We start from the raw sequence: 25144 nt of genomic DNA, 5'->3' as shown, positions 1-25144 counted from the left end.
AGCAACCTGGGCTAGTGGAAGGTGTCCCTGCCCATGGCAGGGTGGTTGGAATTAGATGACCTTTAATGTCCCTTCCACCCAAGCCACTCCAGGTTTCTCTGCTGGGATGGCCCTCTCCTTCCTGCATTATTCAGCAAGATCAGAAAGTAAAACTGCCTTTTTATTTTACCATCCCTTCAGCCTTCCTGGGGGTTGGGAAACAGCCTGGAAGACCAGGATCCACGGGGCAGCTGCCCTGAAACAAAAGTGCATTTGAGAGGGTGCCACTGTGGTTTGGGCTGCTGAGAGCCCGGGGTTGCCTCAGGACCAGCTCTGTGCTGGGACACAGGCAGCAGCAGCAGCCAGGAGCTCTGTTTTCCTCTCCTCCCAGGGTTTCCCTGTTCCTTTGTTCTCCTCCACAGCCTCCCCTCTGAGCAGACAATTAACTTTCATGTTTCCCAGCCGGTCGGTGGTGGCGGGTCCTGTCGCCGCAAACACGAGCTGGAAACTTCATTATGTTAAGAAAGCACAAAGTCAGGTGGAAGAAGAGATAATTACCTTTCTAATATAATTATGGCTGGGCTGGTGAGCCTTTTATCTCAATCCTTGTTCTTCTGTACAACAACAGCAAGGATTAAAATTTACCAGGTTCTGGCTCGCCCGCAGCAGCCGGAGCCGTTCCCTCCCCACAGCAGGGAGGGGTTTGTGGGGGGGGGATTTCAGGTTAAACCTTTGGGGAAGAGGATGATTGTGGAAGAGGAAGGAGCAGGGGGAGAAACCCTTTGTGCTGTTGAAGCAGCTCGGAGGGAGGAGCAGCAGCCTGTGAGTGAGGTGGTGTTTTGAGGTGATCCCGTCCGACGGGAATTGGGCGGTGGAGCGGGAGCACAGGAGGGGCTGCTCTGATTTGGGCTGGGAGGGATCCCCCCAGCCGGGCTCCTGGGTGTCCCTGCTGCCAGAGCTCTGTGGGCTGTCCCCTCTGTCCCTGCTGAGGGGCAGGGATGGGGTGGCAGGTCCCTGCTCGGGTGGGGAGGGAGCACAGGCAGGAGGCAAAGCCCTGGGTTAGAGGAGCAAAGAGGGAAAAGGTCCCTGTCCCCACCCCAGCACCTGATTCAGACTCCAGGAAACACCTCAGGGTGGGCTTTGGGTCTTGGCTGGTCTCAGTGGTGCTTTTTAAGGCTCAAGACTTCACTGCATCTCCATTTCCCAGCTGGGGAGACCAAGGGAACCTGTTTTCTGTGCTGTGGAAGAGCTGACAGCCCTCTCCCCTCGTGCAGCACGGAGGGGTTTTCCATTGCTTTCTTCCTCAGGCTTTTAAAACACAAAACTCTCTCCCTGTGACCCTCCTGGGGCACTGTGTCCTCCTCTTCCCCACCTGGTAAGGGATGTGTGGCAGGGACTGGTGTCATCCTCCTGCATCCCACCCTCTGCCCCTTGGCTGATCCCTACAGAGGGTTGATGCTCTGGGAAGCAGCTCCTTGGTCCTCTGCCACCAGAAAAGCCCTGAACAAAGTACTCTTCCCAGCTACCCCCTGATCCTTCTCTCCCTGGGCAAGGAAGAGGGTCTGGAGAGCTGCTGGAATTACAGAGCTGAAAAGGTCAGAGTGGTACCATTTGCTGAGATCCCTCACAGAACACAAAAGGCATTAATATTCTGCTGCCTCATCTGTGTAACAAGGGGAGAAAACAGTGATGAGAGGAAAATGGAAAGGGGAATAAAGTCTTCCCTCCTGCAACTGGGTCAGGGAAAGGGAAGTGGTGTAAGTCTCTTGTTTAAACAAAGTTTAACTCACTTATCTGTGACTCCAGAGGTTGATGCAGCTGTGTGTGCAGCTCCAGCCTCTCCCTGTGTGTAAGGGAGTTAAAAGTCTTGCTCTGGGTCAGTCATTGGTGTGATGAATTTGGTGCTCTCCCAAAATGAGCTTTCCCCTCATTTTGGGTTCATCAGTTTGATCTCTGCCAGAACTTGCTCTCAGAGTCCTGGAGATGCTGGGGATGGGGAGACATCAATCCTGGCAGGTCTGTTTGATGTGGTTTAAGCTGGAAAAGCAGGATGTGAGGATGAGTTGGGGGGTTCAGGTGAAGGTGACAGCAATGTCCAGGTTCCATCTGCACTGGAAGGGTGATGGGGCTGTGTGGGACCTGCTGGGACAGCACTGCCATGAGACACCTGCAGTGGGAGCAGGGGCTGAACCAGGGCTGAGCTGGGCTTTGCAAGAGCTGCAGGGGATGAGATCAGACTTGGGTGTCTGTACATCCACCCTCAAAGCACAGGGAGAAAGCACCCCCAGCAGTGAGCAGACCTACCCAAGCAGAGCCCTGCTGCCCTTTCTAAAGCAGGGTGCAGAAGGGAAGGGGTGTAACCATGTCCCTGAAATCCTGGTGGTTCCATCCCAGCAACTCCACAGTGCATTTGGGGAACTTCCAGGCTAAAATGCTCATTTTTTTTTTTCCTGAAGAAAAGCAGGGTCTGAGATAAATGGCAAATCCTGACTCTCCCCCGGCCTGTAAATTTTGTCATCTGTGAAATGTAAACTTTATCACTCCAGCTCCATCCTGTGCTCTTGGCAAAACCACATAATTGATGTTGCTTGGCACCCTCCAGTCTCCCTCTCTGCTCCCCTCCTTTTCTCCTCCTCCCACAGCCTGGCTTTCCTCATTTGCTGGGAACTTTGCTGCAGATCTGTGTCCTGCACAGCCCCAGAACCTCCAGGACAAGGATGTGCCTTGCCAGGTTTGCTCCTTCTGAGGTGGATCCTGCTTGGCCCCAACACTGATTCACTCCCCACTTCATCCTTGGTTCCATAAATGTATCTGAAGTGAATCTGAAGTCCCAGAATCACAGAATGTGCTGAGTTGGAAGGGACCCACAAGGATCATCGAGTCCAACCCTCAGCCCTGCACAGGCCCATCCCCAAGGGTCACACCCTGTGCCCCAGAGGATCATCCAAACCCTCCTGGAGCTCTGGCAGCCTTGGGGCTGTGCCCACTGCCCTGGGGAGCCTGGGCAGTGCCCAACCACCCTCTGGGGGAAGAACCTTTTGCTGAGATCCAACCTGACCCTGCCCTGACACAGTTCCAGCCATTCCCTGGGTGCTGTCCCTGGTCCCCCCAGAGCAGAGCTCAGTCCCTGCCCCTCCTCTGCCCCTCCCCAGGAAGGTGGAACTGCCATGAGCTCTGCCCTCAGTCTCCTCTTCTCCAGGATCTGATGGTGCAACCTCCACCTCAAACCTCTCAGCAGCCTGGGGTTGTGTCTGGCTGAGCTTCCCTTGCCAGGCTCCCGGGGAATGTGACAGCAAAAGGGAAGAGCCAACATAAATCCAGTGCTTCTCCATGAGCTGCAAAGAACTGAGGGAGTTTCCCTGCCTGCCAAAAATGTGATCTGTTGGAGGTTGCTGTGACAAGCAGCACAGTGGCATAAATCTCAAAGTGCCATCAGTCATCTGAGCTGTGGCAGCTGCAGGGGTGAGTGGGATTCCCTGTGCCAGGAGAGTGGAGCTGGGAATGGTGGCTGTGGATGCAGGAGGACCTGATGTCCCCAGCTTTTCTGGGTCCTCATGGCTCTGAAGGTGGAAATGCAGCCAAACTGTTTCCATCTCAAACACTTGGATCCCACACCCTATCCCAATGGGAAAGGGGGATGAGCTAACTCAGGGGGAGGGTTTCCTCCCTCCAGGTTTGAAGGATGGCCACCCAGAAATCCGCATTTTCCCGAATAAGATTAAAAATCCTGCTTCCAAAAGGTTTTGATTCAAAAGGCAGAGTTTCCCTCTGGGAGGTTTCAACCTGATTTTAAGTGGAAATGCCTGCTTTCAGCCAGCTTTCCAACAGCACTGGCAGTTAAAAGCAACCAAATAAAAATAAAATCTCAAGTCCTATTTGAAGGCAAAACGAAACCAAAATGTTTTGTTATTTCCCACCGGAAAACTGAAATGGATGTTTCCCTGAAAACAAACATTTTTTGGTGGGGGAAAAAAGGCTTTGTCCAGCACAAAATCCTTCTCTGCTGGGTGCTTTTTCTAAGAACTAGCAACACTTCTTGGTTTGCTGGAGTTATTTCCACGGACATACCACTTAATCTGAGCAACCTGGTCTGGTGGAAGTTGTCCCTGCCCGTGGCAGGAGGGTGAGATGAGCTTTAAGGTCCTTTCCAACTCGAACTAATCTATGAAAGAGAGGAAATTTAGGTCAGATGTAGGGAAGAGATTGTTCCCTGTGAGGGTGGTGAGGCCCTGGCACAGGTTACTCAGAGAAGCTGTGGCTGCCCCTGTATCCCTGGGAGTGTCCAAGGCCAGGTTGGATGGGGCTTGGAGCAACCTGGAATAGTGGAAGGTGTCCCTGCCCATGGCAGGGGGTGGAACCAGATGATCTTTGAGGTCCCTTCCAACCCAAACCCTGCATTTTGCCAGGGCAGCTCTTGATGTCAGAGTTACCCAGGGCAGTATTTTTGTTTTGTGCTTTATTCTGCTCTTTCTCTGAGCTGGGTGGTGCTCAGAATCCTTGGAACTGATGGCAGTGCCCTCCTGGTGGGCACTGGAGAGCTGCAGAAGTGTCTGACCTGGGCTGTGGACTGCCCCAGGAAGCTGGGGAAAGCACAGTGGGAGCAGGAACTAAGAAGAACAAGCTGCTGAAGGCCCCAAAATGAGCTGGGGCACTGATGAAAGGAGGGCTGGAATTTTTTTAGGTGATTCTTATTGCTGGTGTCTCCCCATTTAGGGCTTTAGTAGAACGATTTCAAACACAAAAGAAAGACAATTAAGGTCTTCTGAACTGGGACTGCTATAAACTACTATTTAGTTACAATATTCTTAAAGTCCCATTCACAAATTATTCATTCCTCTAATACTAGGTTTGAAATACTTGTCCTAATGGTATTGCTGTACAACTTAAGGTAGAAGTCCCTTGTCCTTTCCCCTGTCCAGTATCAAGCTCAAGAACCCAAATTTCAAATCATTCGTAACGGAGCAAAGTTTAATTGTTGATAAATTTATTCCTACCTGGAAAGTGTCACTGTTTTTTTGACAGCAGTTCATGCCCAGCCCTCTCTCAGCATCCCAGTCCCTGCCTGAGGCTGGATGCAGGAATTACCACATGAAACCATCCCCTCTGTGCTGTGGGAGGATGGACCGGGGGGCACCAACAAAGCCCAGCGCCCCCAGTGCCGCCTGGAGCTGCTTCATCCACACCTGGAGCTGCCACATCCACACCTGGAGCTGCCTCATCCACACCTGGAACTGCCTCATCCACACCTGGAGCTGCCTCATCCCGCTGTTTCCAGGGCTACGGGAGGAAGGAGCAGCTCAGGATCGCGGGCTGGGGGAAGGCGATGACTAAGCAAATGTCACAACCGCTTACCCTGGGAAGCACCCGGGCCCTCCCCTCCTTCCCTGCTCCGAGTTTAACGCCGGCCAGACCCGGGGCTGCTCCGGGCGAACTCGCGATTAACCCCGGGGCGAGAGGCTGGAAAAGCTCCTCGAGCTCCTGCCCTGCCCTGCCCGGGCGGCTGCAGCTCCCGAGATGCTTTTCTGGGGCTTTTGTTCTGCTCGGAGAGCAGCGAGTGTCGGGTACCAGGAACAGTGTGGCAGCAGGAGCAGGGAGGGGATTCTGCCCCTGTGCTGGGCACTGGGGAGGCCACCCCTGGAGTGCTGTGCCCAGCTCTGGCCCCTCAGCTCAGGAAGGACATGGAGGGGCTGGAGCAGGGCTAGAGAAGGGCAACGAGGCTGGGGAAGGGTCTGGAGCACAAGTGCTGGGAGGAGAGGCTGAGGGAGCTGGGGGGGCTCAACCTGGACAGGAGGAGGCTCAGGGGAGACCTTCTCACTCTCTGCAACTCCCTGACAGGAGGGGGGAGCCGGGGGGGGTCGGGCTCTGCTGCCAGGAACCAGCAGCAGGACAAGAGGGCACAGCCCTGAGCTGCCCCAGGGCAGGTTTAGGTTGGCCATGGGGCAGAAGTTGTTTGCAGAGAGAGGGATCAGCCCTTGGAATGGGCTGCCCAGGGAGGGGGTGGAGTGCCCGTCCCTGGAGGTGTTTGAGCAGAGCCTGGATGTGGCATCAGTGCCATGGTCTGGGTGACAAGGTGGGGTTGGGTCAAGGGTTGGACTCGATGATCTCAGAGGTCTTTTCCAACCCAGTTGATTCTGGGATTCTGTGAAGTTGGGGGTTTGATGGAGGGGAATGTCATGGCCAGGAGTGGAACTGAGTGGGCAGAGACTAGAGCTGGTACTAAGAGCCCCTTAAGTTTTAAACCCAGTCAAATGTGAAGCATCTCCTTCCTATAAATCACAGCTTAAACAAGAGAGGTGTATTATAAAGAGAAAGCAACAGCCTGGAGTGGAACAGTGACTTGTCTGATTAAACCCATCAAGTCTTAAACCCACCTTGCTGAACCTGACACGTATTTAGGACACCAGAGATCAGCTGCACTGCTTTGGGTTTATTTTTCTCTGCTTGTGCTCTCCTCCCCTGGCTGTAGAGGCAAGTCTGGGATGATTTAGCTCCTAACAAAACACTTAACTCTGCTGCTGAAGAGCTGGGGGGGTTTTCTGGACCATTTCACAGCAATAGGCTGCATCAACGAGGAGCAGCTGATGCTCTTGGCCCACATCCCAAAGCCTTCAGCACGATATTCTCCTGTGCTGCCTTGTCAGGAAGCTGCTGTGGACCATGGGATGTTCCTCTCCTGCAGCTGTCTAAGAAATTCCCCCCCAGATCTCCCTCTCCTGCTCCCTAATTCAGGTCTTTGTGTTATGAGGAAAACTCTCTGCAGCAAATCAGCAGCACCAACAGCCAGAGTGGTTTCTGCTGGGTGCTGCTGCCTGGGGGTGCTCCAGGTGCCTGCAGCACATGGACAAACCTCCCTGCCTGGGCAGGGGGGGCAAGTGAAGCTCTGAAATCCATCCCTGATGCAAGTGGAGCCTGGAAAACTGCACCTTCTGTCTCTGCTCTGTAACTGCCCCCTGGGCCCGAAGGGACTGCTCTGGAAATTTGGGGAGCACAAACATTTGCTGCTGTGCTGGGGTGGCAGCTCCCTGCCCACACGGTGTGGGGCTCTCAATGGCTGGGTTATAGAGCCCAGAAACGTGGAGTTTAGGATGAAAATGCTGCCAGACTTTTATCTGCAGCAATTCCAGGGTTCCCAACGGCCCAGTGGAGAGAGAGAGCTCCGTTATCCGAGCTGCCAATTAATTGGAGCACATCGCCTGTCCTGTTATAGAGATGTCACTTCCCTGTGCCAGTGACATTGCTCCTGTCTCTGAGTGCCCACCTGCCTGTGCTGCCCCCTGGCATTGCCCATTTCCTTCCCTGGAATAGCCTGTCCAGAGAGGTTTGGAGTCTCCTTCCCTGGAGATGTTCCAAACCCATCTGGACACATCCTGAGTGACTGCTAGAGCAGGGAGGTCAGACTGGATCATACAATGTTACAGGTTGGAAGGGACCTTAAAGCTCATCTTGTCCCACCCCCTGCCATGGGCAGGGACACCTCCCACTAGCTCAGGTTGCTCCAACCTGGCCTTGAACACTTCCAGGGATGGGGCAGCCGCATCTTCTCTGGGCAACCTGTGCCAGGATCTCCCCACCCTCCCAGGGAAGGATTCCTTCCTGATGTCCATCCTCAATTTCCCCTCCTTCAGGTTTTGTCTAATGACCTGCAGTGGTCCCTCCCAGCCTGAACCATTCTGTGATTGCTGAGCAGGAAGGATCTGTGTGTTCCTGTTGGCTTTGGGAAGGGGATTATCCTGCTGTGAGGGGTGATGAGGGGTGGGTGATGTGGGGAAGGAGTGGAGTGGAGGAGGAAAAAAGCACAGCAATGCCCAGAGTGTGATCATGCTGTGGTGGTGTGATCCTTGCAGTCACTCCTTGGAGCACAGGGGAGCTGGGCTGTGTTCCCTGAGTGTCTTGGGCCTGGCCCCACGTGCACCCGGGTGAGCAAAGTTCCTCAGGTTCCATTGACAACCAGCTGCTGTTCCTCCAGTTCTGTTTATCCAAGACTTGGGAGGTTTTGGGCTCCTTGAGAAGCAGCAGAGAGCTGCTCCTGTCTCACAGGCACTTTGGCACGTCCTGCAGGGGGGAAATCGGGTCCAACCTCCTCCTCTTGCTGCACATCTGGCAGCCTGTGCTCCTGCAAGCTGCAGCTGGATCCCTCTTTCCCCAGCTTTCCATGGAATCACAGATTATCTGAGTTGGGAAGGAGCCATGAGGATCACCAAACTCTGTTTGGCTGGGACAGCTCCCCTCAAACAGGGCAGGAACGAGGGTTAAAAATATTAAAAAATAAACATTTGAACTGCTGAGTTGGAATGGGCTCAGTTTGAGGGGGGATGACGAGGTGAGGAGCTCAGGGGAGGTCTGGACAATGTCCTCAGGCACAGGGTGGGATTGTGCAGGGACAGAAGTTGGACTTAACCCTCGTGGGTCCCCCCCAGCTCAGGGTGTTCCGTGGTTCTGGGAGCTGCCCAGCTTGTCTGGGTGCTGGGAGCTCACGTGTCGTGGTTCCAGAAGCTGAGAGCAGCAAGAGGAGACTTTTTCATTGCACATTAACTGCTCTGGGAAGTCTCCCTTGGGATGTTCATCCTCAGCAGGGCTTGTGGTGGGCAGCAGTCAGGGCTGGAAGGTCTGTGTGGACACAGCTCCTGGAGGCACAACCCCCCTGGGACTGCCCTGAACCTTTTCAGCTGCACAACTCGGCCTTTATCTGTACAAAACAGGGAAAAAAAGGGGATTTATTTGTCACATCCATGAAATACTGTTCCCAAAGTACCAAGCACAGGGGCTGTTATGGCTAAATCATCCTAAAAAACAGGAGGGGGCAAGTTACAATTTCTGTTTTCAACACTGAAGGAATAAATTCTGACTTTTTCATGTCCACAGCCCAGCTTGCAACAGGTTTAAAGCACAGTACAGATGGCTGTGCAATTATTGCCAACATCTCCTCATTATATTAGATAAGGCCCTGGGTTTATTTAGCAGAAGCAGATGGAGGGAATACACAATATTTTAGATGTCTTGGCAAACTGTGTTTTCCTTAGAACAACATTGCACGTTTGGTGTGATAGTTCTGGCCAAAAAAACCCCAAAACAACCAAGCAAGAGGAATAATTATATCTTTTTAGGGACAATGAGGTGTGTATTAAAAAAGAAGTATTATACTACAAGTCCTGTTATGACCATCTGATGCACTACATTAATCATTGTGAGCAGAGGAGAGTTTCAGCTTCTTTTAAAAGTGTATTTTTTGTGGCTTGTAGAGTAAAGTTTGAAAATCTAATCCCAGCTGTCTACAAAAGCTGAGAGATCATAATGCAAGTAGTCCTGATATTATTTTTTCAATGATCTCATGGTTTTTAGTCCAGCCTTGTTGATTCTGGGGCTGCCTATTTGTGTGGATGGTGGCAATAATGCACCTCTGAGCAAGGGGCACCTGCTGCAGGTGGGAAAATGTTGGGGTTTGGGTCCTTTGGGGCAGCAGGTTTGGACAGGAGGGGTGTGAGGGGCACACAAACCTCTGCTTGCTCAGAGCATTCCCAGGCAAAAGCTCCCCCAGAGCCCCCTGAGCTCTGTGTGAGGCTCTGAGGCACATCCCAGAACCAACTCCCAGCCTCCAAGGGAGCACACACAGCTCTGTGCCAGCTTGCAGAGGCACCTGATGGCACCCCAGGCTTTGCCTTTCTCCAGAAATTTGGCTGCAGAGAAATTTCCTGCAGGGATGTGGCCACAAATGGAGGGGGTGCAATTTTCCTGCCCTGTTGGACCCAACTCCGGCGTCGTCTCGTTTGATTCCAGCTGCTGTCTGGGAAGACATGGAGGGGGGTTGTGGGTGAGGGAGCTCCTCAGGGAGTAAGGAAGGAGTTGCTTGGAGCCCCTGGCCCTGAGAAGCAGCTGGAGCCACTCAACAAACACCTGGGGAACAACAAACATCCTGTTTGTGCCCCGGCCCCTCTGGAGCTCGTGGTGGATTTTCATCCACAGCTTAAGGAGTTGTGTGAGTTCAGTGCTCTGCTGGTGAGGAACTTGCACTGGAAAGCAGGAGCACAGTGCCCAGACCATGAAATCAGAGAGTGCCAGGCATGTGGATGGCAGGAGGCTGCCTTTCCCTGGCACACCATCCCAGCTGATGGAGCAGGCAGGAGGGAGGGTCTTGTCCTGCATGGAAGGACTGTGGCTGCTCCCTCTGGTCACTGCAGGGAGGTGCCAAAGGAGTGGCAGGTTCTTGGACACCCACAAACCCCACCTGATGTTGCCCTGGTGTTTGGGGTTGTACAGTCTGGATGCTGTTCCTCCACAGCATCAAGGCAGCACGACCCGAGTGTTGCTCCTTGGGTGTCACCCGTGTCCCCACAGGGAGGATGAACACCCTGGGTGCAGGCAGGAGGGGTGCAGTGCTGTGGTGATGGCAGCAGGAACCCCTTGGTTGTTAATATTTTGTGGTATTGTGGGAAGGAAAGCCCAGGAACCCTCATCATTGTGGCAGACTCTGCCTGGGGTGGCTTGGTTGAGTTCCTGGGTGGGTTTGGTCTCTGAGTGGTCGAGTGCACAAGCACAGCCAGGTGTGGGTGGTGCTGATGGTCCATTTTTGCCAGTTCTCATCCCTCTGGCTGTGCCAGTGAGGCTTCACTGGCTGAGTGCTGGGGAGTGAACACCAAATGTGGCAGCATGAACTATCTCACCCTCCAATTTCTGCCTTTCCCATTTATTTTATGGATGTTCTTGGCTGTCATTTTTTACATGTTTATCTTCGCTCGTTATCTGCCCACCTCTGGCTCTTACAGGGTTTGATGATGCAGGGGGAGGGTAGAAAGGGTGGACTGGGAGGGCATCCCTCCCAGAATTCCAGAACCAGGGACAGCACCCAGGGAATGGCTGGAGCTGTGCCAGGGCAGGGTCCGGTTGGATCTCAGCAAAAGGTTCTTCCCCCAGAGGGTGGTTGGGCACTGACCAGGCTCCCCAGGGCAGTGGGCACAGCCCCAAGGCTGCCAGAGCTCCAGGAGGGTTTGGATGATCCTCTGGGGCACAGAGTGGGACTGTTGGAGATGGGCCTGTGCAGGGCTGAGGACTGGACTCACTGATCCTTGTGGGTCCCTTCCAGCTCAGCACAGTCTGTGACTCTGTGATTCCAGAAGCCAGTGAGTGTTCAGGTGGTGGCTTGGTGGGAAAGAACAGTCTGCAGTGCAGAGGCTCAGAGGAGAGTGTCACAGAACACCCTGAGCTGGGAGGGACCTACAATGACCATGAGTCCAACCCCTGGCCCTGCACAGACACCCCAACAATCCCACCCTGTCCCTCAGAGCCTTGTCCAAACCCTCCTGGAGCTCTGGCAGCCTTGGTGCTGTGCCCACTGCCCTGGGGAGCCTGGGCAGTACCAAGAACCTTTACCTGAGATCCAACCTAACCCTGCCCTGTAACCTAAGAAAAGGTCTCCTTTCCCTCCTTCCCAGGTATTTTTCCTCCTCCTTCCCCCCATCCCTCCCCGGCAGCTCCAGCAGCCCCAGTTCAGGCCCCCAGTGGGGAGGGCTGAGCTCTTACCCTGAACGGGTTTGTTCTGCTTTTTAAACCCTGATGCAAGGTGATAGTGAGGGCATTTTCTGCTCAGCTCATGGACAGCCACTTCTGGGGCCAGGCCAAATGCAGAGGGTGATGTTCTGCTTCCAAATAACACAGCCTTCGTCACGGCTCCCGGGGCAGCCTGGCAGGGAGGCTCTCCTTGGTGGGTACTGCAGGGAAGGAGGCTTGGGATGTGCTTCCAGTGACTCAGACCTCTTGTCTCCTGCTGCCCTGCTAGCCCACCTGGCAGGAAGACACATCCCCCATCTCCCTACCAGCTGTCCCGTGCCCTTTGCCCAGTTTTGTGGTGCCAGCTGGTAGAGAGCAGAGTCCTGCCCCTCCAGGTTTTCTGGCACCTCAGTGCAGTGTCGTGGTTACTCTGGGTGATGCTTTTCATGCACAAGGGGTTTGAGAGTTTGGAGTTTTCAGGAAAATGGCAGCTTTAAATCAAGTCCAAACTCTTTGCAGGCTCGGCATGAATTGCTTTCAGTGAAAAGGAAAACATATTTAAAGTTGGGACTAATTAGTTTTAGACCTTGACAAATGAAACAATCCCAAATGATGGTTCATCGCTCTCCTCTAAAACCAAAATGCCCAAAGTGTTTTGCTGACCCTGAAATTCTTCTCTCCTCTTTAAAAATCTTGGTTACTGAGCTAAACCCTTCCACAGCTTGACCATGGAGTGGGGTGGGTGACACCAGGTATAACCAGGAAAGTGCTTTGTGCTCCCAACTCCTGCCCTCAGCATCCTCTGGAGCCACATTCCAGGATGCCCATTTGCAGGGGCAGAAGCAGCATCTCTCCTCTGTGATGCTGATGGAGTGAGGTTTCAGGTATGACCTACTTTGCAGCCACAACGAAGTGCAGGATGGGTTTAACTCCTCTGTGCTCATTTTTCCCAGTGTGAGCTCCCTGGAATGGTTTTTGGAAGTGTGCATTTTCCTGCCAGCTGTCAGTGCTGATTGCAGATGAGCCTCCTTTCCTGCTCTGCAGTGTGGTGTGTCCACGTCTCTCCTGCTTAGCAGCAACAAGGGCTTATTTGAGCAATTGCCTCCTAATCAGAATATCTTCCTTCACTCTGGGCAGGAGCCAGGGCTCAGCTCCCTGCACTCTGCAGAACCTCCCTTGGTGTGTTGGAGTGTCACAAACTGTTTGGCTGCTGCAGAGGAGGGTTTGTCTCCAGATGCTCCTCTCCCTGTCTTCTCCCTGGAGCCTGGCTCAGGAATTACAGGCAGAAAAGTAGGTTGCAGGTGGTCTGGGGAGGGGACTCTGCTCTCCTTTTGCTGTGTCTCCTCCCAGGACTGTGCCATGCAAAGAGGAGGAGGCAGTTTGTGTTCGTGTCTGGGCAGCTCTGTGTGCTGGAGGCTGGGGGCAAATTTAATGCTGGGGAAAAAAGGCTCAGAAATGCTCCCATTTGGTGTGAGACCAAGGAATGACAGAATTCTTAGGGTTGGAAGGAACCTCTGGAGATCATCCAGTCCAACCCCCTGCCCAGGCAGGGTCACCTGGAGCAGGTGACACAGGAACACATCCAGGTGGGTTTGGGATGTCTCCAGAGAGGGACATTCCAGGCCCACCCTGGGCAGCTGTTCCAGAGCTCTGCCACCCTCCATGGAAAGAAGCTCTTCCTCATGTTGAGGTGCAACTTGTTAGTTTATGGCCATTCCTCTTGTCCTGTCACTGGGCACCACGGAAAAGAGTCTGGTACCATCCTCTTGGCACCTCTTGGAGATATTTCATAGAATCCCAGAAGGGCTTGGATTAGAAGGGACCTCAAAACTCATCTCATTCCACCCCCTGCCATGGGCAGGGACACCTTCCACTAGCCCAGGTTGCTCCAAGCCCCATCCAACCTGATCTTGGACACTTCCAAGGATCCAGGGGCAGCCACAGCTTCTCTGGGCAACCTGTGCCAGGGCCTGTTTATTATTTTCCAGTGCATATTTATATGGATTGATGAGAATCCCTCTAAGTCTTCTCCCTTCCCTTCCCTTCCCTTCCCTTCCCTTCCCTTCCCTTCCCTTCCCTTCCCTTCCCTTCCCTTCCCTTCCCTTCCCTTCCCTTCCCTTCCCTTCCCTTCCCTTCCCTTCCCTTCCCTTCCCTTCCCTTCCCTTCCCTTCCCTTCCCTTCCCTTCCCTTCCCTTCCCTTCCCTTCCCTTCCCCTTTTCTTCTCTCTCTTTGTGTCTCTGGATCCCTGTAATGTTGAATATTGTCATTTCCTTGGTGTATTTTATTTTGCCTTCATGTTACAGCTGAAGAGAGGGTTTTCCTTCCCCACAGTGAGGCTGTTTTGATGGAAACAGTCAGTTTTGGAATCAACATGTTTGTCTGAGCACAGGGATCAGCCTGAGTTACTCTGAGCAGGTGTTAAGGAAAGGGGTGGGATCTGGTACATTGAGCTGTTGATGAGCTTTGAAGGTTAGGAGCAGGTTTAGATGCAACATGCAGGGCTGTGCTGAATGCTTAGGCTTGGTATTAGTCACCCAAAGGAGACAGAGAGTGATGAAAGGACTGAAGTGATTTTCAAAGCTTTCAAAGAGGGGGGGAAATGTAACAAAATAAAATGGAAATCATTGTTTAAGTTCATAATCAAGGATGAATTTTAAGAGGAATCATTAGAAGTAAGGAAGAAAATCATAGATGTGATTGAAGTTAAATGAGATTCCTGGGGAAAGTAGATCCCCTCACAAATCCCTGGCTGTGGGAGGGACCATGGGCAGCTGGAGCAGTGACAGAGCCAGCAGCTGAACCTGGTCATGCCATCAATTAAACGGTGCAATTAGCACGTCAGATCCACTTATCAGCTCGGGCCTGGTGTCCACTCTGTGCCTTTGGTAGCCAAGATAAAGCTCAGACACCATGAAATCAAACTGAGTGGAAAGGGGCACCTTTCCAACCGCTCCAGTCGCCGTTTGCCGGCGGATCCGGGGCCGTGGCACTGCCAGTCCTGTCACCACAGTGCCAGTGGGAGCCAGCTGAGCAGAGCAGCTGCTTCACCCCCCCCCTGGGCTGGATGCCTCCTCTGTCCTGCCCCCAGGCCCTGGGTGAGGAACCCAGCCAGAGCACATCTCCAGTGTGGGACTGAGCCTGCCCTGAGTGCCCACACCGGGGTCATTTTGGTGTCACTGCAGCTGAGGTGGCTCTCAGCACACAACTTCCCCCCCCACTGCCAACCCTCCCTGCAGCCTCCTGCAGCTTCCAGGGTGTGCAGCTGCTGTGGCTTCTCCCTGAGAGTCCTGTCCTTGGCTTCATGTGCTGCCAAACCCTCGTTACCTGCTGGGAGTGTGAGGGAATGAGGGCAGTGATGCCCTGGTGACACGGGTTGCCAGAGACTGTGGCATCTTCTCCACGGTGCTGCCTGTTTGCTCTTGATGTCCTGGTAGAGGTCAGTGCCAGGAGAACCTAATATTTCTTTTTTCAGTGCCTTCTCCAGCCCCTGGGCAGTGGAGGAGACACTGGGAAGGAGAAGGTGGGCAGCAGTCGTGGATACAAGTGTCAGTCAGCCCGGGGGCTGCCCAGAGATGGGGGAAATATCTTTAAACTACCCAGCAAATCTTCATGAAGGGATTTATTTTATTCGTTTTCCCCATTGGATTCTGTTTCCTGGGGGTCTCTGGGGCTTGTTAAATGGGCAGCCTGTGCTCCAAGTCAGGCTCTGGGAATGGGGCATCTCCTTCACCACAGTGTTCCCTGTTTGCTGTTGATGCCCTGGTAGAGATCATTACCAGGAGGAACGAATATTTCTTTTTTCAGTGCCTTCTCCAGCCCCTGGGCAGTGGAAGAGACATTAGGAAGGAGTGGGTGGAAAATGGTCACAGATGGAGGTGTCAGTCAGCCCAGGGGCTGCCCAGAGATGGGGGAAATAATCTGAAACTACTCATCCAATACTCATAAAGATATTTATTTTATTTATTTTCCCCACTGGATTCCATTTCCTGGGGGCCTCTGGGGCTTGTTAAATGGGCAGCCTGTGCTCCAAGTCAGGCTCTGAGAATGGGGCATCTCCTTCTCCATGGTGCTGCCTGTTTGCTGTTGATGCCCTGGTAGAGGTCAGTGCCAGGAGGAGCTAATATTTCTTTTTTCAGTGCCTTCTCCAGCCCCTGGGCAGTGGAGGAGACACTGGGAAGGAGAAGGTGGGCAACAGTCACAGAGGTGTCAGTCAGCACATCCTTGGATGGGGGAAATATCTTTAAACTACTCATCCAATACTCATAAAGATATTTATTTTGTTTGTTTTCCCCATTGGATTCCATTTCCTGGGGGTCTCTGGGGCTTGTTATCCAACCTGTGCTCAAAGCCAGGCTCTGGGAATGAGGGGGGATTTACTGGAGTTTTCTCTCTGTCAGATATTTTGGGGTTGATGCTGCCAAAGTGCCTGAGTTAGGTGGGGTTGAATCTGTGGGTAGGAAGTGACAGTTGCTATTTCTTTTCATAAGCCAGCTGCTGGTTTTATCCTTTTTTGAGGGAAGCTGTCTGCAGAGTATTTAGTCTTTCTCCTAATCCTGCTGAAGGGATTGACTTGGTTCTTAGGAACTGTTTGGGGTAAGGTGTCTGATAAAATCACCCTTTCCACTGACTTTCTAGGACTAGAGTTGACAAAAAATGGCAAAGTGACATTCAAAATGCCTACAATTTATTTGCCAGTGATTCCTCCTGTGGCAGAAGCTGCCCTGGCTCCAGTGGTGAGATCCCCTGGGAAGTGTTAATGGCTCTGAGTGATTCATCTCTCTGCTCTCTGCTGTCGCTGGGTGTTATCTGTGCAGGAGCACACACACTGAAGCTGCTGGGCTTGGGAGCAGCTCCTGTTCTCCCCTGAACATCCCATCCCATCCCTCGGGGGTGATTTGTAGCCAGGGATGGCAGGAGGCTGGGAGGACAATGTGCTCCATCCCCTGCAGATCAGTGTGCTGGCCAGGCCTGCCTGGTTGCTGGGTTGCTCCTCTGAGTGGTGAAACGCACCCATAACCTGTATTTTTGATCCTCTGGTTTTGGCTGTCTCTCAGGGCACCTCCTGGGTGTCTGTTCCTCTGCCCCTTCCCTCCTTGGGGGGGATGCAAAGCACCTCTGGCACCTGCTCATCTGAAATGAATCCACTGAAAGGCCACTAAGGCAGGAGGAGGGAGAGGTGGGGATGATCCTGAGGGAGCAGGGTTGGCCTTTCCCCACTCCAGTCCTCTGGATTTAGAGCTCTGGGGCTAAACCTGGAGGAGTTCCAAGGCATTTTCTTCGGTCAGGGCTTCAATAAGGAGATTCCTTTCCTGGTATTATGCTTTTATAATTTATTCCAGGCTTTGCTGGAATGGAAGTTATCAAGCATTTATCTGTCCCTGGGAAGGGGTGTCAGTCAGAGCTTGTTAGTGAAGGAGAGGGAGAGATAACAGCATTTAAACAAGTTATGGAGAAAGTGAGGAATGAGGTTTAGAGCACCTCAGAGCAGGGTTGGCCTTTCCCCACTCCAGTTCTCTGGATTTAGAGCTCTGGGGCTAAACCTGAAGGCCTTTCAAAGCATTTTCTTTTGTCAGGGCTTCAATGAGAAGATTCCTTCCCTGGTATTTCTCCAACAGCTGAACCAGTGCACAGCAACTCTGAGCTCCCAGGTACTGAAAGGAATGAAATGCTAATTATTTATGTTACCAGAACATTCAGGAAAGGAACTTTCCCTTCCTTCTTTGCTTTCTTTTACACCCAAAGGAATCAGCTGCTTTTATAATTTATTCCAGGCTTTGCTGGAATCGAAGTTATCAAGCATTTATCACACATCTGTCCCTGGGAAGGGGTGTCAGTCAGAGCTTGTTAGTGGAGGAGAGGCAGAGAAAACAGCATTTAACCGAGTGATGAATTTAAAAAGCAACATTTAACCAAGTTATGGTGAAAGAGGAACGAGGTGCTGAGCACCCAGGGCTGGCAGGTTTGTGCCCAGGTCCTCCCCAGCAGCACATGAGCAGGAAAGGTTTGGTGCTGAGCCACCCTGCTCAGCAAAAAGGCAAATTACACAGAGGAACTTATTTAATGAGGTTTTGTTGCACTTAGACTTGAGGTATCGAAGGCATCATATCAAATCTCAGTGTTTCTGTACAACCCATTAAGACACAGAGAGGGCTGCAGATCAAGCCGTTTATTCTTTGTGAGGTTATCACCTAAAATCTTCTGGTTTAGCATTTTTTTTTTAACCTCCTCCAGCTGATTTCCTCTCCCAGCACTGTCTCACCCATCACCTCTACTTTGTTCTCAGCTCTTGGCTGCTCAGCCAGGGAAGCTTGAGCAGGATTGTTGGGATGTGCCTGTCAGCTGGCTCCTTTGATCTCCCTATTTCTCTTATTTTTAATGATAATTTCCCTCTTGTTCTGACCTAACTCTCAGTGGCTGCTGGCAGCTTTCAGCTGGAGCGGGGGAAAAAGCAAAACAGAAAGGTGGCACTTTGGCAAATGCCATGGAGTTAATTAAGGTCTTTCCCTCACTGGGACACTTTTCCAGGCATGTCTGGGAGCAGTTTAAGGGATTGGACTGGTGAGCAGCAGTAAATTAGCTTTGATTTTGTAGGGAGAAAAGGCACCATCTCTGTCCTGGCACAGCTTCTGAGCCGCTTTGTTGTGCCCCAGCTGCTGCTGGTGGGTCCTTTGTAAGAGCCCAAGGGCTCCTGGGGTGGGTGCTGACACTGTGACACTTTTAAAGGCCTCGGGGCCTTCTCTGCCCCAGTTCCACTGCTGGGGTGGCCTGTGTGGAGCCCCAGAGCTGGGGGGGGTGAGCCCAGGGTGGGACAAGGCTGCAGCACCCAGCCCTGCCCTGGCAGCTCGGGCAGGAACACTCTGGGTGCCCCCCTGGGCTCCCTCAGCACCTCCCTCAGTCACCTGCAGGACTCAGATGTGGATGTTCAGAGCCAGAGCTGCCTCCTCAGCCCCTCCATCTCCTGTTTCTGCTGGAGTGAATCCACAGGAGGCCACAGAGATGCTCCAAGGGCTGGAGCCCCTCTGCTCTGGAGCCAGGCTGGGAGAGCTGGGGGGGTTCACCTGGAGAAGAGAAGGATCCAGGGAGAGCTGAGAGCCCCTTCCAGGGCCTAAAGGGGCTCCAGGAGAGCTGGAGAGGGATTTGGGACAGGGGATGGAGGGACAGGACATAGGGAATGGCTTCCCAGTGCCAGAGGGCAGGGATAGATGGGATATTGGGAAGGAATTGTTGGCTGTGAGGGTGGTGAGGCCCTGGTACAGGTTGCCCAGAGAAGCTGTGGCTGTTCCTGGATCCCTGGAAGTGTCCAAGGCCAGGTTGGATGGGCTTGGAGCAACCTGGGCTAGTGGAAGGTGTCTCTGCCCTGTTCCTGCACTGACAGCTGGAACAAGATGGACTTTAAGGTCCCTTCCAACCCAAACCACAAAGGCAGGGCTCTGCCTGGTGACAGCACAAATCCGTCTTGGCTCTTTCGGGACTGATTGTGCTGTTAGGAGCAACATCCAAGGTGGATGTTGAAGATTGTCTCTTGACTTGCAGTGGTGTTCCCACACTGCACGGGTTTGTAAGTGAGAAATCAAGGTGTGAGGATGGAGGGGAGGGAGAAGAGGAATGAAATCACTGGCATGGGTGCAGAAGATGGAATTAGAAGTCTCTGCATGGGATGGTTCTTAGTTTAAATTGTCTCCTGTTGCTTGTGCTCAAACTGCATCCACGGAGCTGATGTAATGGGAATTTTAAGGTCGTGAAAATGTGGGAACAGGTGTCCTATGGAATGGATACTTGACTCCTCAGGTCCTGGCTGGCTTTTGCCTCTTGCCATCCAACATCTCAGCGTGTTTTTTTCCTGATCTCCAGCACCTCCTGCTGAGGGAGTCTGGCCCTTTCCGCCCAGCAATGCTGATCCTGCTCTTCCCTGGCCCTTGTTTGGCAGCAGGGCTAAGTCAGTCAGTAAGTCAAGGACAGGGATTTGATCTCCCTGCACAGCCACATCCCCCTCCTCTGAGTCTGCAGTCATCCTGTACAGCACAGAGAAGAATTATCCATCTTATTTTGAAAAAATTCTGCTTTTTCTTGTGATTTTTTTTTTTTTGTGGTAGCTGATCAGTGCTGAATGTTCAGCAGCCTGTTATCAAGGAACCAGGAAAAAGGGCTCCTGGGCAGGAGCAGATGAATCCTGGGTGCACCCTGTGGGTGCTCTGAGCATCTCTGTGCCCCAGCACGGGAGGTTAATATCCCTTGGGATTCACTGAGCCTGGTACCTCCTTCCAGCCCTTCCCATGGCCTCTGGCAGTGCTGGAATCCCACTTTTCAGCCGGGTTTGTGAGTCCCTGTTGCTGCTGGGACTCTCAGGGAAGGGTTGGCCAAGCACCTGGTGATGGTCAGGGATGGGTGCCCACGGGCAGCACCTTCAGCAGAGGTGGGCACACAGGGGTGGCATTTGATCCCAGGTGGTTGAGGGCTTACAGACCCCACTGGTGGACTGGGTGCTCACCCACTTCCACCTTGGCAAAACAACCTGGGGGCAGAGATGGCAAAATAAAGGCAATTGCTGCTGAGGGCTGTAAATGGTGCAGAGGGTAGGGAGCTGGTGGGAGGATTTGCTCTTTGTTACCTGCATGGTTTCCTTGTCTTAGAGAATTATTTAAGTTGGAAAAGACCTGTAAGATCACCAAGTCTGACTTTTAGGGGAGTGCTGCCTTAAATTAAGAATATTTTTGCTGAAGCACCATAGGAAGTGCTGCAGTAAGTAGTGAATGTGGCTTTGCTGGTGGGGCAGTGTCTCTCTTACAGAGCCTTTGCTTAAGGAGCTTCCATCATTGTGGCTTGTGGACAATATTTCTTCCTTTGCTACACCCTCAAATGGTGAAGACATTTCCTTTTGAAGAGTCATTCTGGTTTGGGGGCTGTATTTCCTATCAGAGTTCATATCAGGATATCATCTCAGAGTTCACACACTGTATTTCATATCAGTGTATCAGACTCACACTCTCCTCTCTGAATATTCTCCTCAAAGAAGATGCTCTGAACAAAGATTAATTTTGCACACAGAGAGTAAACTGTACTACCAGAAACTGCTTCAGGTATTGGGGAAACACCAGGCATCAGTACTTGAGAGATTTCTGAATTTATTACCGGGAGAAGCTCTGGCAGCTGATTTCTGGTGTAACCGAGGGGTTCATTTCCTTCTCTCCGTCTCCTTCTGGGAAACAGTGCAGCGTTTTCCTGTATCACGGCTCTTTAGTGACCAGATGATGTGTCAATGGCCACATAAGCAGACAGAGATGGGGGATCTTTTGATGGTCTGAGCAAGGCTCAGCAGCCCCGGAGGAGGGTGTGAGTTAATGGGGTTCGGTGCACACCACTTACAACGTGACCACAGGTATAAAGTTTAAAGCATCTCCACTGTTTGCTGGTTTTACATGACACTAATCTGTGCTTTGGAAGGAAGAATTTGCATTTGAATCTCAATTTTTGCCCTCTCTCCCTGTTTTTTTTCAGGATTCTGGCGACTGCTGGCACTGATTTTGACCTGAGGACGCTGCGAGCTGTGCGAGTGCTGCGACCCCTGAAACTGGTGTCGGGAATCCCGAGTGAGTGTCAGGACAATGTCACCTCACAGCCTGAGGGGTTCTGGGCTTTTGGGGCTGTTACATGTTTCTCTGAGCAATATTTTCTACCCCTGTGTCTTGGCTGGCTGTGGCTCCTGCCCTTGCCAGGGTCGGATTTCCTCTCACCCCACTCTGTGCTCAGCCAGCTCGTTTCAGCTCTGCCCTCCCAAATTTGCAGGGGAGGGGCAGGGATCGCTCCTGGGACCCCTTTGCCTTTGGGGGTGAATTAATTCTCTGGAGTGTGAAGACCCAAGACCCAAATTCTGCAGCTTTCAGGCCCCCAGCCCCGAGCTTGTGTGTTCTGATGGTTTTGATCAGATCTCTTGCTGGGGAATTTTTCCATTAAATAAGGGGAGGGAAAAACGAAGGGAAAGAGCAGGTGGGACTTGGCTTTTTCTACTCAATAGGCAGCTTCCTGTATTTTATGTGTTAAATGAAAGGTGAATGCTCCAGTGAGGAGCTGCATCCTGCCTTGCTGATGCCCTGAATCCTTCCCAGTCCTCACACCGTGCCTTCCTGCCTTTCTATTTGTCCCTGTCCCCTCTGCCTGCTGCAGTCAGGAGTGGGTTTCAATTCTGAAGGAGGAACAGAGAGGTTTGACCCCCCAGCAAGAACGGGTGAAAGGGAACTGCAGCTTTGTGGGATGCTCTGATCATGCCTGCATTGACCCCTTGGCAGCCAGTCAGTCCCATCTCCTCCTGGGTCACCAGCTCTGCCACCTCCCTGGCTGCTTCAGGGCTGACACTTTGGTGCTGTGGACACCCAGCAAGAGGTGATGCTTTGTAATCACTGCACCAAAATTTCCTGCCATCGGCATTTTTTGTGGGCAGGGCTTCAGCCTGAATTCCCACCCAGGAGGGGTCCTTGGCTAGGCTTGGGAAGGGTGATATTTGTTGACAGGATCTCTAATAATATGCTGCTGGCTGTTTTTTCGTGGACTTCTTGCCTGTGCAAGGTGTGGTAATGACAGTCTAAGGGTGACAGAGGAGGGAGGTGGCCCCTCAGAACTGTCCCCCCAGCAGGACTTGTTCTCCCACCTGATGACGTGTCCTGACCCAGCACAATCTTTTCCCACAATATTTGCTCTCAAGTTTTTAGGGATGCTGTGAAAACTGTGGCTTTTTCTCCCCCTGTAGCAGATGTACAACCTTGAGGTGCAATCACACACAGCCACATTTACACTTTCCTTCTACCCCCACAGTACTTTTCCCATCCCTTTTTTTCCTGCATGTCCCCATATTGACCTCACCAGTGCTGTCCAAGGTGGCAAGACAAAGATGATCCTTCTTTCTCCTCCCCTTGGGACAGGCCACGAAGGCAGCTACTGCTTATCACTGCAGGTTTTTTGTTGTGGGCATCTTTTTGCCATTATCTCTCCAGCCTCTCCCTTATCTCCCCCGGTTTTAATTGAAAATGAGTTTTAGTGCTGTTGAAAAAGCTTTGGATGGACAGCCCTGGAGACAGGGATTGTTTCTCCAGGAGCAGCATTGTGGCTGTTCTGTGTGTTGTGGAGGGAGAGGCAGCTCCTGGTCAGCCCAGCACCCCCTGGGACAGGGGAACCAGAGCCATGCCCAGCTCTGCTGCTGCAGGACCTGCCCCGAGGACCTGGCTCAGCTCCAGGCTCAGTGTCCGGCTCAGGAAAATCCCTTTTTGGTCTCTGATGCTTAAGAACCCTTTGAATCTGTCACCTGAAGAAAAGACATCACAAAAAGATAACTCCTGATTGCCTCTCCTGCTCTTGAACTCCTTGTGGCTGTGGCATCATTTTTATGACCCCTGGGAAGAGCAGCATTGGTGGCACTGCCAATCCTAAACTTTCCCTCGGACTGCCCCTCTCTCCTGCCTTCCCTCCACCCCCAAGCCCTTGTTTTTTTTCCCTTCCCTCCCTGACACGTTGTCCTTGTCCCCCCAGGCCTGCAGGTTGTGCTCAAGTCCATCATGAAGGCCATGGTGCCCCTGCTGCAGATCGGGCTGCTCCTCTTCTTCGCCATCGTGATGTTTGCCATCATCGGGCTGGAGTTTTACATGGGCAAGTTCCACAAAACCTGCTTCTCCAACGAGACAGGTGAGCTTGGAGCTCCCCTCCCCTCCCAGTGTGTCATCAGGATGCTCCTGGTCCCCTTCATCTCCTCAGGGTCTTCCTATCCCACTCTTATGTTGCTTTTCCTTCACCCTTTTCCACTTTCACTGTATTTTCTTTGCATTTTCTCCCTCTTTAAAATCAACCCCAAGAGTTAACAGGATTTTGTACTCATCCTACATTCATTAGGACAGATTCTCCTCTCTGTTACACCCCCACAGCACCCCTGGGCTGCTCTCAGTCTACACAAAAATGAGAAAGAGGTGCTTAGGACCTCTTCATGGAAGAATTTTTTCATAGTAGATATACAGAACCAAATTCCTGTTGTTTCAGCTTGTTGAAAAGTGGAGGGTTTTTTATTATTTATTCTATTATAAAAGCAGGGGTTTTAAAATTATTTATTTTATTATAAATTTTATTTTTATTTTATTATTTTTATTTTATTATTTTCATTTTTCATTTTATTATTTCATTATAAATTTTAATTTTAATTTTATTCTTTTTATTCTTTTACTATTTTATTACTTTTATTTTAATTTTATTATTTTATTATAAATTTTAATTTTAATTTTATTATTTTTATTATTTTATTATTTTACTTTTATTTTTAATTTTATTATTTTATCAAAAAATTAATTTTTATTTCATTATTTTATTATTTTATTATTTTTATTTATTAATTTTATTATTTTATTATTTAATTATATTTTTATTATTTTAAAATTATTTTTTAAGTTATTTTTTCTTATTTAGTGGTGTCTGTTCACATTCTCATTGGGTTTAACTCAGTGAATGTTAAATTTCCTTGGAAGGTTTCTGGGGAATTTGCATGGGTATGAGAAAACTTTGGTGGGAAACAGTAAAAGATTGGAAAGACTGGGAGCAAATGAAAAATAAAAGGACAATAGGTGGAAGGTAAGGAGTCCTTTGATGGAGAAAAGATAAAAAATAACTTTCAGAGAAGGACAAGGGACACTGGGCACTGAAGAGTAAATGATGTGTCTGCCTGTGATGGAGTGAGAAACCCCAGGAGACGGAGGAGGAGAAAAATGATTCCCAGAGTCCCTTGGCTGGGACCAGCTGCCAGGTCAAATCATGGAATGGGTTGGGTTGGAAGGGACCTTAAAGCCCATCCAGTCCCACCCCTGCCATGGGCAGGGACACCTTCCACTGTCCCAGGTTGCTCCAAGCCCCATCCAACCTGGCCTTGGACACTTCCAGGGATGGGGCAGCCACAGCTTCTCTGGGCAACTGGGCTGTGCCTAGAAGAAAATACTGTTCTTGTCTTCAAATCATTGCATTTTAAGGTAAAAGCAACTGTCTTCAAAACACAATCCTGTATTTTTGGTGATTTTCACTAGTAGGTCTTAATTTATTTACATGCATTCAAATGATAATAAACAACATCCCTGCCAAGTCTCTGGGCACCCTCACAGAGCTTTCTAAAAGCAACATGGAAACAGTTGAACACACTTGGTTTATACAGAGCTTTGGATGAGCTTCTGGTGCTGTGGAATGTTAGGAAAACATTCCATAGGAACATAAGGAAGAATTTCCCCTGCTGGTGCAAAGCTCTGTGTAAACTGGAGGGCAACGAGGATGGGGAAGGGCCTTGATTTGAAGCCGAGGGAGGACACTGAGGGCACTTGGGGTGTTCAGCTGGAGAAGAGGAGACTGAGGGCAGAGCTCATGGCAGTTCCAGCTTCCTGGGGAGGGGCAGAGGAGGGGCAGGGACTGAGCTCTGCTCTGGGGGGACCAGGGACAGCACCCAGGGAATGGCTGGAGCTGTGTCAGGGCAGGGTCAGGTTGGATCTCAGGGAAAGGTTCTTCCCCCAGAGGGTGGTTGGGCACTGACCAGGCTCCCCAGGGCAGTGGGCACAGCACCAAGGCTGCCAGAGCTCCAGGAGGGTTTGGACAACGCTCTGAGGGATTGTTGGGTTGTCCTGTAAATTGGACTGGATGATCCCTGTGAGTCCCTTCCATCTCGGCATATTCCTTT

At 51.5% G+C, this 25144-nt stretch overlaps 1 protein-coding gene across 1 annotated transcript in view; it reads left to right on the top strand.

The window, feature by feature from the left end:
* Nucleotides 1-25144, top strand: part of CACNA1B (calcium voltage-gated channel subunit alpha1 B) — a 308761-nt gene that overhangs the window by 88248 nt on the left and 195369 nt on the right. The window contains 2 exon segments of the mRNA XM_032708038.1: nucleotides 20956-21047; nucleotides 22978-23130. Of these exon segments, the coding sequence (XP_032563929.1) occupies nucleotides 20956-21047; nucleotides 22978-23130 (245 nt within the window).

The sequence above is a fragment of the Chiroxiphia lanceolata genome, chromosome 21 (genome assembly GCF_009829145.1).
Source record: "Chiroxiphia lanceolata isolate bChiLan1 chromosome 21, bChiLan1.pri, whole genome shotgun sequence".
In the NCBI taxonomy this organism is placed as follows: Eukaryota; Metazoa; Chordata; class Aves; order Passeriformes; family Pipridae; genus Chiroxiphia; species Chiroxiphia lanceolata.
Note: the sequence above shows the minus strand (reverse complement) of the source record. Positions and strands in the feature narration are given on the sequence as shown.